The sequence below is a fragment of the Xyrauchen texanus genome, chromosome 18, assembly GCF_025860055.1.
Source record: "Xyrauchen texanus isolate HMW12.3.18 chromosome 18, RBS_HiC_50CHRs, whole genome shotgun sequence".
Taxonomy (NCBI): domain Eukaryota; kingdom Metazoa; phylum Chordata; class Actinopteri; order Cypriniformes; family Catostomidae; genus Xyrauchen; species Xyrauchen texanus.
In genome coordinates this window covers 1,393,402-1,406,967 of record NC_068293.1, presented here as the reverse complement: position 1 = coordinate 1,406,967, position 13,566 = coordinate 1,393,402, and the positions used below count along the sequence as shown (strand labels likewise).

Genomic DNA, 13,566 nt, shown 5'->3' with positions numbered 1-13,566 from the left:
AAAAATACTTTAAGATGTATGCCTACAAACTATAAACAGACTCTCTTTCTGAAACTTCTAGAGAAAAGTCTAGTTTTGGGCAAGGGGGCCTTCAAATATCTTCTTGGACAGTTGGGGGCTTTGGGGTTAAAAAGGTTTAGAACTACTGGGCTAAAAAACAGTTAAGTAACCCCATTGTCATAAGGATAAACATGTATTTTTAATAAACAAATTATTATTAATATGATTTCATATGATTCATAGAAATATTTGTCATGCTAAATTTAATGTTATTGATCATCAATGATTAATTGCTCCAACACCTGAAATCTGATGAATTTTTATAATATAATACTAGAGGACAACACCTGATAAATCTTCAATTAAGTAGCCAGAATGTACTGCTGTATTTGTAAAATTTGTAAAAAATAATTTTGTCGGGGGGGCTTACTGTTTAACACTTTGAAAACCCCTAATTAAACCAAACTCCAGAAACGGTCCGCCACGTTTGAAGAGCATATTTTAAAATGCAGCTCAATCTGCTGTTGCCACTGACTGGGAGAAACATATGCCGTTCTGTGCGTAAACAAACACGGAAGATGTGAGATCTGAAGACCAGCATCTCTGCTTTAGCCTGTTGAAGAACCCAACATCCCCATGGATTGTATTTTGTATACGTATTCATAACATTTCAGCGAGAATTGTAAGTTTTTGCCTCAGATCAGTGTGGTTTGCTTGTGAACCAATCAGTACATGATTCAAGCTTTGGAAAGGAACAGTTATTGAATGAGCATTATTAAAGTTGGGGCAGTTAAAAACTCTATTGGACCTGATGCAAAAACCACAAGTGATCAGTTTCATTCACAAATATTTTAAATGACTGTTTTATGTTTCATGACTGTTTTATAGTTAAAGGGGACCTATTATGCAAAATTTACTTTTACATGGTGTTTGTACATAAATGTTAGTCGGCAGAGTGTGTACACAACCACACTACAATGTTAAAAGTCCACACACTCCTCTTTCTTATATTTCTATTAATCAAAATCAGTGTGTCAAAATGAATGGTTTTCGTTTCTGCTCTAACATGATGTCACGTCAATATTAATAAATTATGACTGTTATGGTGGAAAAAAAATACTAAAATTATAAGTGGACCTAAGGCTTTTTTATTTATTAATTATGATCCCTTTAAAACATGGCAATGCTGCTCTGCACAATAGTATGCTACCTATCTGGCACAATTGACTCTTTAATATGACCATCTTGAGACCATTTATACAAATGCCATATAACTGACAAACATTACCATCATGATGATAAGAGCAATGATGTAGCTCTGCTTCATGAAGAGCTGTCCGAGCAGAATCAAAGCACTGACTTCAGCATGCTCAGCAGACGAATCCACATCACTTAATATTTCATCCCCTCTGCCACAGCTTTCCTTCTCCACATTGCTCTCTTTACAATTCATGCATGGAAAAAACACACACAGATTATTCACTGTGGATTAAATATAACTTCATAACATAAACAATACATACAGTTTGTTCGTTGTAGAACAGTTTAAAAATAGTAATAATTAACAAAGACTTAATGAGTATTTAAATAATTATTGTAGGTGTACCGTGAGCGACGTTTGTTGTGTATGGATGCAAAGCAAACCACTGTGTGCAGTCATTCAGCAGCATCAGAGAATTCACTGCAGATTCTTCCAACATCACCACCTTAGACTAATGTGTGACATCAACAACACACAATAAAGATGAATGCTTGTGTTAAATGTAGCATTGGCTTTAAGATAATAGTGACATTTAAAAGAACATTCTAAACTTAAAATCAGTCATGCAAAAAAGTAAATAAATAGACGACATTACATTTATTTAATGCAGTTAACACATTTACCTCATTTACATTAAAAAGGTGAGAATAGTTGTGTCGTGCATGCACAAACATGTATAGGTGCACACAAACACACACACACACACACACACACACACACACACACACATTTATAAATAGGTTAAAATGTGTAGAATTATAGAATGCAGCGCACATTCAGTAGTGGAACAGACCATAGGAAAGACCAGTGGTTTAGAGCTGCAACTAACGATTATTTTGATAATCAACTAATCTAGCGATTATTAGAATGATTATTTGACTATTCTAGCGATTATTGCAAAGATTAATCATTAGCTCTTAACTGACTATTCAGCTTGTGCCCTAAGTTAAAAGGTTGTATTAAATGTGCTTACTACCAATAAAGATAAAATTTAGTTTTAAAAAATACCTCTAGATGTCATTCATTGAATTAAAGGGGGAAAAAAAAATGCTTTTTTAAAGTTTAATTCAGTAAAAACATCCTGCAAAAATCCTATTGTTATAAAGTTTTTTGTCTTGTTTCCGACTTAAAATTGTTTAAAAATAGCTTATCCTTAAAACAAGATACATTTACTTTAGAAGTAGCATATTATATTTTAAGAATTGCTTTCAGTGAATGTTTCTTGAATATGAGTGTATTTGTATATACAGTAAGTGTATTTCTTTTCACTTGTTTATACTTCTGCCAGAGCAGTAAAGACAAAATATACATAGATTCAAGATATATTCTCTGAAGGCAAGTCTAAATATATTATACGCTGCTTCCCTGGTGAATGCATCTTTTTTTAAGGATCTTTAGATATTTTATAATATTTGAATATTTGAACTCTCAGATAACACATTATTTCTGCAGTATAGCTCCAAAATAAATGTATGTTGTTTTAAGAGTTTTAGATATTAATATTGGAAAACAAGTCAAAACAAAAGCAGTGTATAATGGGGTGAAGACTACCCTCTACCTTTTTGTTCACTTCAATATACACTGGTGGCCAAAAGTTTGGAATAATGTACAAAAGGTAATTTTACTCACCAAAATGGCATTCAGCTGATCACATAGTATAGTCAGGACATTACTGATGTAAAAAACAGCACCATCACTATTTGAAAAAAAATATTTTTAATCAAATCTAAACGGGCCCCATTTCCAGCAGCCATCACTCCAACACCTTATTCTTGAGTAATCATGCTAAATTGATCATTTGCTTCTTGAAAATCACTGTTGAAAGCTATTTGGTTCATTAAATGAAGCTTAACATTGTCTTTGTGTTTCTATGCAATAGACTAGCTTGTCTTAAGGTCAATATTAGTTTTAAAAAAATAGCAAAAAATAAACTGCTTTCTCTAGAAAATCGTCAGTCAGTAATTTTTTTGAGGAACGAAAGCTTTACAATGCTTTCATACAAAGGTGTACACTACATGTAAACTACAGTCTTCAAAGACAAAGGACAACTGGCTCTAACAAGGACAGAAAGAGATGTGGAAGACCAGATGTACAACTAAACAAGAGAATATGTACATCAGAGACTTTAGTTTGAGAAATAGATGCCTAACGTGTCCTCAGCTGACAGCTTCATTGAATTCTACCCGCTCAACACCAGTTTCATGTTCAACAGTAAAGAGAAGACTCGGGTTCAGGCCTTATGGGAAGAATTGCAAAGAAAAGGTCACTTTTGAAACAGAAAAACAAAAAGAAAAGGTTACAGAGGGCAAAGAAACAGACACTGGACAACAGATCATTGGAAAAGAGTATTATGGATTGTAACCCCATTTAACTTTTGTGGGATCAGCTAGACTGTAATGTGCATGAGAAGTGCCCAACAAGACAGCCACATCTATGGCAAGTGCTACAGGAAGCATGGGGTGAAATGTCACCTGAGTATCTGGACAAACTGGAATACAACAGCTGGAATGCCAAGGATCTGCAAAGCTGTCATTGCTGCATGTGGAGGACTGTTTGATGAGAACTCTTTGAAGTAGTTTAAGAAGTTCCGAATTTTTTGTTTTTTCAAATGGTAAAATTAATTTTTCACGTTATTAATGTCCTGACAATACATTGTGATCTGCTGAATGCCACTTTGTTGAATAAAAGTACCAATTTCTACCAAATAAGAGCCTGTAAATTATTCCAAACTTTTTGCCCCCAGTGTGTTTTTGCATAGAGAGAGAGAGAGAGAGAGAGAGAGAGAGAGAGAGAGAGAGAGAGAGAGAGAGAGAGAGAGAGAATTTGTCAGTAGGGGGCAGTCAAACTCCAGCAGTACAGACAACACTCATGAAACCAACGTGAGCCGAACAGAGCACAACAGAATACAGCGATACTGAGAATCGTGTTTCAAAGTTTCCATCTCTACAGCACTTTAGACTATAAAAAAAAACTTTGAGATGCTACATAACAAAAAGAAAGGCTGTTAAACACGGCCTAATTGTGTTTTGTGCAGTCAAGGCGGTGCCAGCTAGATATATATATATATATATATATATATATATATATATATATATATATATATATATATATATATATATATATATAGTTAAATCAAATCAGTAGTTTGTCATAATCAGTCATAAACATAATCAGAACATGAGATAAACAAATTATAAAAGCAGAAAGTAAAAATGGCAGATGTGTTTATTGTTGATTTGTGTTTGATCTCCTTTCAAGAGAACCTGGTGCATTATTTTGAGCATATTTTAACAATGCACTAATTTATTATTTGTTTTTTAAAATTGTCTGCTTGTCTGCTGCCACGATAAATGTATACTCTAGTTACGATGCAATGATTTATCAATTATTAACATTATAATAATTGGATATTTTTGATATGTTATGTCGTATACCAAGTTAAATTTGTTTTGGGGCCTTTCTCAGCAAATAATGTTCATATATATATATATATATATATATATATATATATATATATATATATATATATATATATAATATGTTAATCAAAAGTAGAACTAGGGATACTTTCCTGGCCACTCTCTGCACCACAGACTTCACCTGAAATGAACTGCCATATGCTTCCAGCCAGACTGCAAGGCACACCTCACTAACCCCTGCTTGCATCATCTTGGTCACAGGATACACTCTCTTAATTAAATTAGAATACTGTTATGAGGTGAGTAAGAGACAGACACAGTGGGTGTGACATCAAGCCTAAGAGAGACAATGATTTTAAATAATAAACATAAAATTTACAAACATGCAAAAAAAATGGTGTCAGAGGGGAAAAGTGTACAAAATAAAGGGGGATCTGGTGCCCTCACAGTGAATGGGGTATGTGTAGGCAGGGGTAGTGTCCATAGGATGGTCCAGAATGATGGCGGGGTCGAACAGCCAGATGTGTTCCCCTCCTTCCTGGACATGAGGGGCGGTGGCTTCTCTGACTGCCTGTCTTCCCAGGGGTGAAGGGTGGCCCATCTAACTCACACTGGGGCTCTGTGGAGCGGGTACGGTGACAAATCGAATTCACCAGACCCTTCCTGCTCTGTTCCTGGGTCTACAAGGATGCCAGTGAAGAGACCGGTCTCCAGAGGAGAGGCGCACTTGCTTTATAAAAGCAGCAGTAATAAACTCTTCAATGACTTCAGGTGGACCCCATCACGCGCTGCCAAATGGGGTATAGTCACTGTGCCTCATCAACGAGCCTGTGCAGTCAGTGCTGAAATGCCTCACCACCTTCAGGCCAGGCACAACGGTCCCTCTAAAACTTTTCAAGTTGGGGCATCCTCCGCAGCGGCCGCACCACTGGGGTTGATGCATATGAGACCGTTTCAGCACCGGCTACAGACTCGAGTCCCGAGATGAGCATGGCGCCGCGGCACACACCGTGTGATGGTCACCCCCGCCTGCCGCCAAACATTCAAACCCTGGACAGACCTCTGCTTTCTGCGGACAGGAGTCCCATTGCAGCAGGTGTCCCGATGCATCCTGGTCATGACCGACACCTTCAGATTGGGTTGGGGCGCTGTGTGCAACGGGCACGCAGCTGCGGGCCGTTGGAAAGGGGCCCCGCTGCGCTGGCACATCAACTGCCTGGAGTTGCTGACTGTTTTCTTTGCCCTGCTGAAGTTTCTCTCACTAGATCAGGGCAAACACGTCTTGATCAAATCAGATAGCACCACCGCGGTAGCGTATATAAATCGCCAAGGCGGCGTACACTCCCGCCACATGTTACAACTCGCTCGTCGTCTCCTCCCTTGGAGCCAGCAGCGACTCAAGTCATGACAACGCTTGCCCAATGGAGAGTGGAGGCTTCACCCCCAGTCGGTCCAGCTGATTTGGGAATGGTTCGGCAAGGCTCAGGTAGATCTGTTCGCCTCCCGAGAGACCTCCCACTGCCCACTCTGGTATGCCCGAACAGAGGCTCCCCTCGGCACACACCTGGCCCACGGGGCTGCGCAAGCATTTCCACCCGTGAGCCTTCTTGCACAGGTGCTATGCAAGGTCAGGGAGGACGAGGAACAAGTCACTCTTGTGGCTCCCTATTGGCCTACCCGGGCTTGGTTCTCGGACCTCATACTCCTCGCGATAGCCCCTCCCTGGCAAATTCCCCTGAGGAAAGAACTTCTTTCTCAGGGACAGGGCACGCTCTGGCATCCACACCCAGACCTCTGGAACCTCCATGTCTGGCCCCTGGACGGGACGTGGAAAATCTAGCTGATATACCACCTGCTGTCGTAGACACAATCAACCAAGCCAGATCCCCTTCTACCAGGCAACTTTACACCCTAAAGTGGCGCTTGTTCGCGAATTGGTGTTCTTCTCGGGGCGAAGACCCACAAAGGTGCACAGTCAGGTCAGTGCTCTCATTTCTGCAGGAGAGGTTGGAGGGGAAGCTGTCCTTGTCCACCTTGAAGGTGTATGTAGATGCTATCGCAGCCCACCACGACGCAGTAGACGGCAAGTCTTTGGGTAAGCATGACTTGATTATCAGGTTCCTAAGAGGTGCTCGGAGGTTAAATACCTCCCGGCCAAGCCTGTTCCCCTGATCTCTCAGTGGTCCTCTCGGGCCTTCAGAGACCCCCCTTCGAGCCGTTAGAATCAGTTGGACTCAGGGTTCTCTCCTTAAAAACGGCCCTGCTGATCGCGCTCGCCTCCATCAAGAGGGGCTACGTGCCCAAGGTTCCATCCACGCCCTTCAGAGACCAGGTAGTGAACCTGCAAGCGCTGCCCCAGGAGGAGGCCGACCCAGCCCCTTCGTTGCTGTGTCTGGTACGTGCTTTGCATAACTACTTGGACCGCACGCAGAGCTTTAGACGCTCTGAGCAGCTCATTGTCTGCTTGGATGGACAGCGGAAAGGGAACGCTGTCTCCAAACAGAGGCTCTCCCATTGGGTGGTGGACGCCATTTCATTGGCCTATCGCACCCAGGCCGTGCCCCCTCACCCCCCTGCAGGTCTGAGCACACTCAACAAGGAGTGTTGCATCCTCATGGGCACTGGCCAGAGGCATCTTCCTGGCAGACATATGCAGAGCAGCGGGTTGGGCAACACCTAATACCTTTGCGAGATTCTACAATCTCAGGGTAGAGTCAGTCTCGTCCCGTGTTTTCTCAGATCCGAGCCGGTTTCCCTAACTGAGGTAATACCGTGCGTAGTCCATTGTTGTTTTAGTGTGTACAATGCAGTTTTCCCACATTTAATATTGACAGCATCACAGTTAACAGTTCCCTTCCATTATGTACACTTGAGGAGGGTTATGCACTACATTTGACAGCAGCGGTGATAAGTGACCATCAACTTCTGATTCGCTTTGCTTCAGTTTCTGTTGTGCGACCTTCATAGAGAACGTAAAGTGCTCATACCTGTACCTCAATCAACCATCCAATGAAAGGCCATCTTACATCTTCTTAGAGTGGCACGTGGGAGAAAAGGTGTGTATTAAAATGAGTCGAAAGTTCATTGGTTGCTACCAAAACCAACTGCCCAATGGCATTAATAAACTCAAAATGGAGAGCAAATGGCAAATGAAAAAAGAAAAGCAATTGACAAGTGGATGAAGAAAAGCAACTGGCAAACGTTTTTTAAAAGGTTCATTTAAAAATAAGTTATTAATGTTCTATTTTATTGTTACAATAAATTGCATTTTAAACGTGAATTAAATGGACAATTTATTGATGCACAATAGCATTATTCAATATAAATACATTTTAAAACATTAAATAAACAAATTAAAATTTATTTTTTCTTATTTCTTATTCCTATTTCTTACACCTAACATTTTGCTTCAGAAGACATTATTTAATCCACTGGAGTCATATGGATTACTTTTATGATGGCTTTATGTGCTTTTGTAGATTCTAAAATTTGGTACCCATTTATTTGCATTTTATAGACCTACAGAGCTGAAATAATCTAAAAATCTTTGTTTATGAATTTTCATTTTTGGGTGAACTAAACCTTTAAAGTTCAGTCAGGACCACTTCCATCAAATATAAGATGTATTAAACAATGTATGCAATCTGTTGATGTTGATGGTATAGTTCTGTTCTGGGCAAAATTATCCCTGCCTATCCATGCAGGGAGAGCGGCGAAAATAGAATTATATTGCAACATGGTTAATAGCTGAACAATGGATGTTGAATATGAAAGTTAATATACAGTATATACATTCTACAAGAAAAATCACTGAAGATAAGGTGATATTCTTTATTCTGAAACCAAAATGAACAAAACAAACAAAAACTGAAATAGGAGTCTGGCAGACAAGAGTTGAAGCTGGGGATGGAGGATGGTGTTAAGCTACTGCAGTGACCCAATAGAAGCAGCTGAGAATGAGTGACTGAATGAATGAATGAACAAATAAATGCCAATCTTTAAATGGAACCACTTGATGCGTGTCTGAATCTCATTGGCAGGCGTGGAGATCAGCTGGACATCAGCTGATTGTGAACTTGACTAACTTAACCTGTCTGAACTGATGCTACGCTTGATTTGTCAAATATTTTTCTTTTTGAAAACTATTTATTCAACTTTATAGTTAAAAACCTTCTTATTTTAATTATAAAACCTTTATAGATAGTATTTTCACACATGGAGTTCCATATATTTTTTTCTTTTAAAATATTATTTTATAAGATAATTATATCTGTATAGTCTATATCTGCACCACCACACTGTTTTTGGAGCATGCACCCAAGACATTCAACCTCCACTACACTTGTGAGATATGGTAATTTAAAAGTAAACAATTCGATTTTATTTACTTTGTAGTCTGTTGAACCAGGGAAAACATGCTCTTTGCAACATCATGCATGTGTATATGTAAAGTACATTGCAGTATATTTACCTCATTGATAGAGTGATTCCACTTTTGTACAAGAACTATGAGTAAGTAATACAGTAGTAGAAGCACATGTGGGAGAACTATTGCAGGCCAGCTCCCATCTTCATGCAGGGCCAGGATATATGGATCTGACATGTTAGTGTGGATGAGTGCTGTCAAACCAAAGAGCCTGGTAAACAAACAGGGAGAGTGATGTTAGATGCACACAGATGTATATTCAATTGTAAATATTCTAAAATTATGAAAATGTTAAACTTATGCTTTCATACATTCCTTCTGTCTTAAGTGATACATGTTCAGATTACATGGGACACATGGTGACATTGTGCTCAGATATAGTAGTCATCTCTAAGAGATTAAGTAAACATCTGTTATGACTTATAAGGTACAGAAGAATGTGGGAGGCATCGGCCAAGAATTGTCATCTTTGGCTATTTGAAACATGATAGCTGGGTTTCCAGATGGAGCCACAGGAAAACACAATGGAGGCAGTAAGGAACTATAACCAGCCCTCTCTTACACTTGACCAAAATGGGACAGTCTCTTGAAAAATTTACCTCTCAAGGTATCCAGGGGTGCTCAACTCCACCAGATTAAAAAAAAAACAGTGGCAATAAAACTCTGCACTACAATCCTATCTACTGAGTTGCCCTGAGGAGACTAAATATAAGCCTGTAAAACAGTTAAAGAATGGGCAAGGAGGAGGCGAGAACCGGCTTGTCAACATAAATAATAATTTAATAAGAAACTTAAAACACAACATAAACAAACACACATGCGGACATGTCCGTAATTCTCTCTCTCTCGAACCATCGTCACCGGCCGCCTTTATCCCTCGCGCGCCTCATCAGGCCGATTGGGGACCGGGCGCGCGATATTACGACCGGCCCCGCCCCCCTCCGCTCCACAAAGCCATAAATTATTATTATTATCAGCAAGAATAAAACACAGGGATCCCAGTCTGATGATTAAAAACCTGAGACAACTTTTGACTTTTGTTTCTCAGCTAGCCTTGATAATTTGGAATCAACTGATCTAGCTGGACAATGAGTGACACTACAGTGCATCTCAAACTTTCCAAACAACTTCAGGTGATGTAGATCACAAAGTATGAGGGAATTATAATGCAAAAATACAAAATAAGTAAATACAGATGCACTTATGTTGTGGAATAATTGGAGCTGCTGCTCCGCTGAAGCAAAACTTGTGTGTCGAGCATCTTTAAAGGAAACACCATGGCGTTACATCTTAAATGCAGTTATATTTAATGCAATATAGCTTTATTAAAGTTCAAGTAATATGGAAGCAGATCATGTAACTACAAACTCCAAAACTGCCATTTCTCTGTGCGGACAGTGCCAGTGTATGAGTTGCGCGAATGTCCCGATCTATGGGGGAATGATTGAAACTGCACCCGGCTGTGGCACACTCTGACGTGGGGATGCTCATCCCTGGAGTGCGCACTTGCTGCAGCTAGATTATAACATGATGGCTCGTGACTTTTTGAATCACAATATATGTCACTGTGCATTTCTTATCATGAAGAAAATTGGCAATACGCAGCTTTATTAAGAGAGTTTGGTTTTTGTGAGTTAAAGGTGGATTGAAGTGAACAGAAAGGTGAGAGAGATAGTCTTCGCCCCATTACACACTGCAACAAAATACGTTTTTTTTAATCCCCTTTTCTCAATTTGGAATGGCCAATTCCCACTACATAGTAGGTCCCTGTGGTGGCATGGTTACTCACCTCATTCCGGGTGGTGGAGGACAAGTCTCAGTTGCCTCCACTTCTGAGACAGTCAATCTATGTATCTTATCACTTGGCTCATTGTGCATGACACCGTGGATACTACCAGCATGTGGAGGCTCATGCTAATCTCCACGATCCACGCACAACTTACCTTGTGCCCCACTGAGAGCGATTACCACTAACCACAAGGAGGTTACCCTAAGTGACTCCACCCTCCATAGCAACTGGGCCAATTTGGTTGCTTAGGAGATCTGGCTGGAGTCACTCAGCACACCCTGGATTCGAACTCACGACTCCAGTGGTGGTAATAAAATACAATTTTGTTTTGGCTTGTTTTAAAATATAAATATCTAAAACTCCTTTAAAACAATGTACATTTTCTTTAGCTGCTATACTGCAGAATAAAAAATTTTTTATCTGAGAATGGTTAATGTAATATTTAAAATACTAATATTTTAAAATCCCTGCGATGGACTGGCGACCTGTCCAGGGTGTCCCCCGCCTTTCGCCCAATGTTAGCTGGGATAGGCTCCAGCCCCCCGCGACCCTGTACACAGGATAAGTGGTTGACGATGGATGGATGGATGGATGGATGGATATTTTAAAATATCTAAAAAATCCTTTAAAAAACAAAAGATGCATTCACCTAAATAGCATATAAGATATTTAGACTTGCTTTTAGAGAATAGATCTTGAATATGAGTGTATATTGTCTTTACAGTACTCGCAAAAGTACAACCAAGTGAAAGAAAAAAACACTTATATACAAAATACACGCATTAAATACACTTCGTCACTTATGTTTAAGATACATTCTCTTAAAGCAAATTTAAATATCTTATATGTTGCTTCTCAAGTAAATGTATCTTGTTTTAAGCATTTTTAGACAAATTTAAATGGAAAACAAGACAAAAAAAACACTTGATAACTGTTACAGTAAGGGAGCACACAGAAGCAGGATCTAAATGCAGGCTTAAAAGTATATAATGAAATAAACAAAGTACAAATGAACAGAGTAAACACAGGAACACCCTTTCACTCAGGGTGGCAAGGAGCATTTTGAGTATCACCATGGTAACTGCCTAGCAACCATATGGGATTACCCTAGCAACCAAGTAACAAATCAGATATCTTTGCACAAGAACAACATAGAGATTTCTGGGTTGACTTATTTCACTCAGGATGCCGAGGATTCTTGACAAGTATCACCCTGGAAACTGCTTAGAAACCAGATTGGATTACCTTAGCAATCAGGTAACAAATCACATATCTCTGTACCAGAACATTGTAGAGACTTCCGGTTTCATTCTTTTGACTCGGGGTAGCAAGGAGCAGATGAGGTTATCCTAGTAACCAGTTTTCCAATCAGAAAAACAATCAAGGGGTAGGGTTGCATAGGACTTTTTGCAGCTGGTTTTCTATATGTATGATGTTCCTTCTATCTGGCTGACTTCAAACTTCCAACTGTTCAAACTGGTTTAAACATCAGAAAAGGCAACATAAAGTTTGTCTCCAAACTGTACTATCTAGTTTTAAGTCAGCTTTCTACTCAAATTGTTATTCTGATGAAAAACAAAACTGTATCAAACTAGAAAACTCATCTACAGTAGATGTATTTTTCACAAATGTTGTCAGACTTAGTACATGATGTGCTTACTGTTTTCTTGATCTAAAATCATACTTTTACAGCATGTTTGCGTGATGTGACTTGCATTGCATTTGCCTTTACTGCATCACACTAGTTTACCAGACAGAGATATGCAGTGCACCTGGCAAAGTCATCCTGAGGAGAAATATGCTGCTGGATGAGAGGAAGCTGGTAGAGGTAAAGGATGATGATGTGTCCTCCACTGAAAATGGTCATCATTACACACAAAGAGCTGAAGTGAAGTAGTGAGATGGAGCAGCCCAATACCCAGCACCATACAAGGCCAAGAAACACCATGAAATACAGTGCTGACGTCAGTGAGGGCAAAGTTATACCTGTTAACATACAAGTTTATAACATCATGGACTGCTGTATCTACATAGATATATGCTCCACAATGAATACATGCATGTCCATATGTAATACCATGTCTATATGTACCTGCAATTCCCAGCAGAACAGTCACCAATACCTTCCCAGCAGTGTTCAAAACAGAGGAGATGAGAAGTCTCAGGCCAGATATAAATATGATCAGTTTCTGCAGGATGCCAGGAGAGGCACTTGTGGGGGAGCAGTTCTCTTCAGAGGTGTCAAACAAAGAATCCTCTGATGTTCTACTGTCCTCTTCAGCGTCTGAGTCAGAAATCTCTCCATCTACACCCTATCAAATATGAAGATAGGATTAAAGTGACACCCCACATTTATATACATACATATATATACATACATACATATATATATACATAAATACATATATATATATATATATATATATATATACACATATATACACACACATATATATATACATACACATATACATATATATATATATATATATATATATATATATATATATATATATATATATATATATATATATATACACAATGCATTCATAAAGTATTCAAACCCCACTAATTTTTTCACACTTTGTTATGTTGCAGCCTCTGTAAATTATGTATTTATTTTTCACATCAATCTACACTCCAAACCCCATAACGACAAAAGTTAAAACCA

General features: G+C 39.1%; 1 protein-coding gene across 1 annotated transcript in view; it reads right to left on the bottom strand.

Annotated features, from left to right (window-relative positions):
• Positions 1–13,566, bottom strand: part of si:dkey-11f4.7 (piezo-type mechanosensitive ion channel component 2) — a 554,199-nt gene that overhangs the window by 440,320 nt on the left and 100,313 nt on the right. Inside the window, exons 6-10 of the mRNA XM_052147980.1 lie at positions 12,988–13,207; positions 12,668–12,881; positions 9,152–9,317; positions 1,607–1,712; positions 1,289–1,440 (exon numbers count right to left, since the gene is read on the bottom strand). Coding sequence (XP_052003940.1) covers positions 1,289–1,440; positions 1,607–1,712; positions 9,152–9,317; positions 12,668–12,881; positions 12,988–13,207 — 858 coding nt within the window. The remainder of the gene's footprint in view (positions 1–1,288; positions 1,441–1,606; positions 1,713–9,151; positions 9,318–12,667; positions 12,882–12,987; positions 13,208–13,566) is intronic.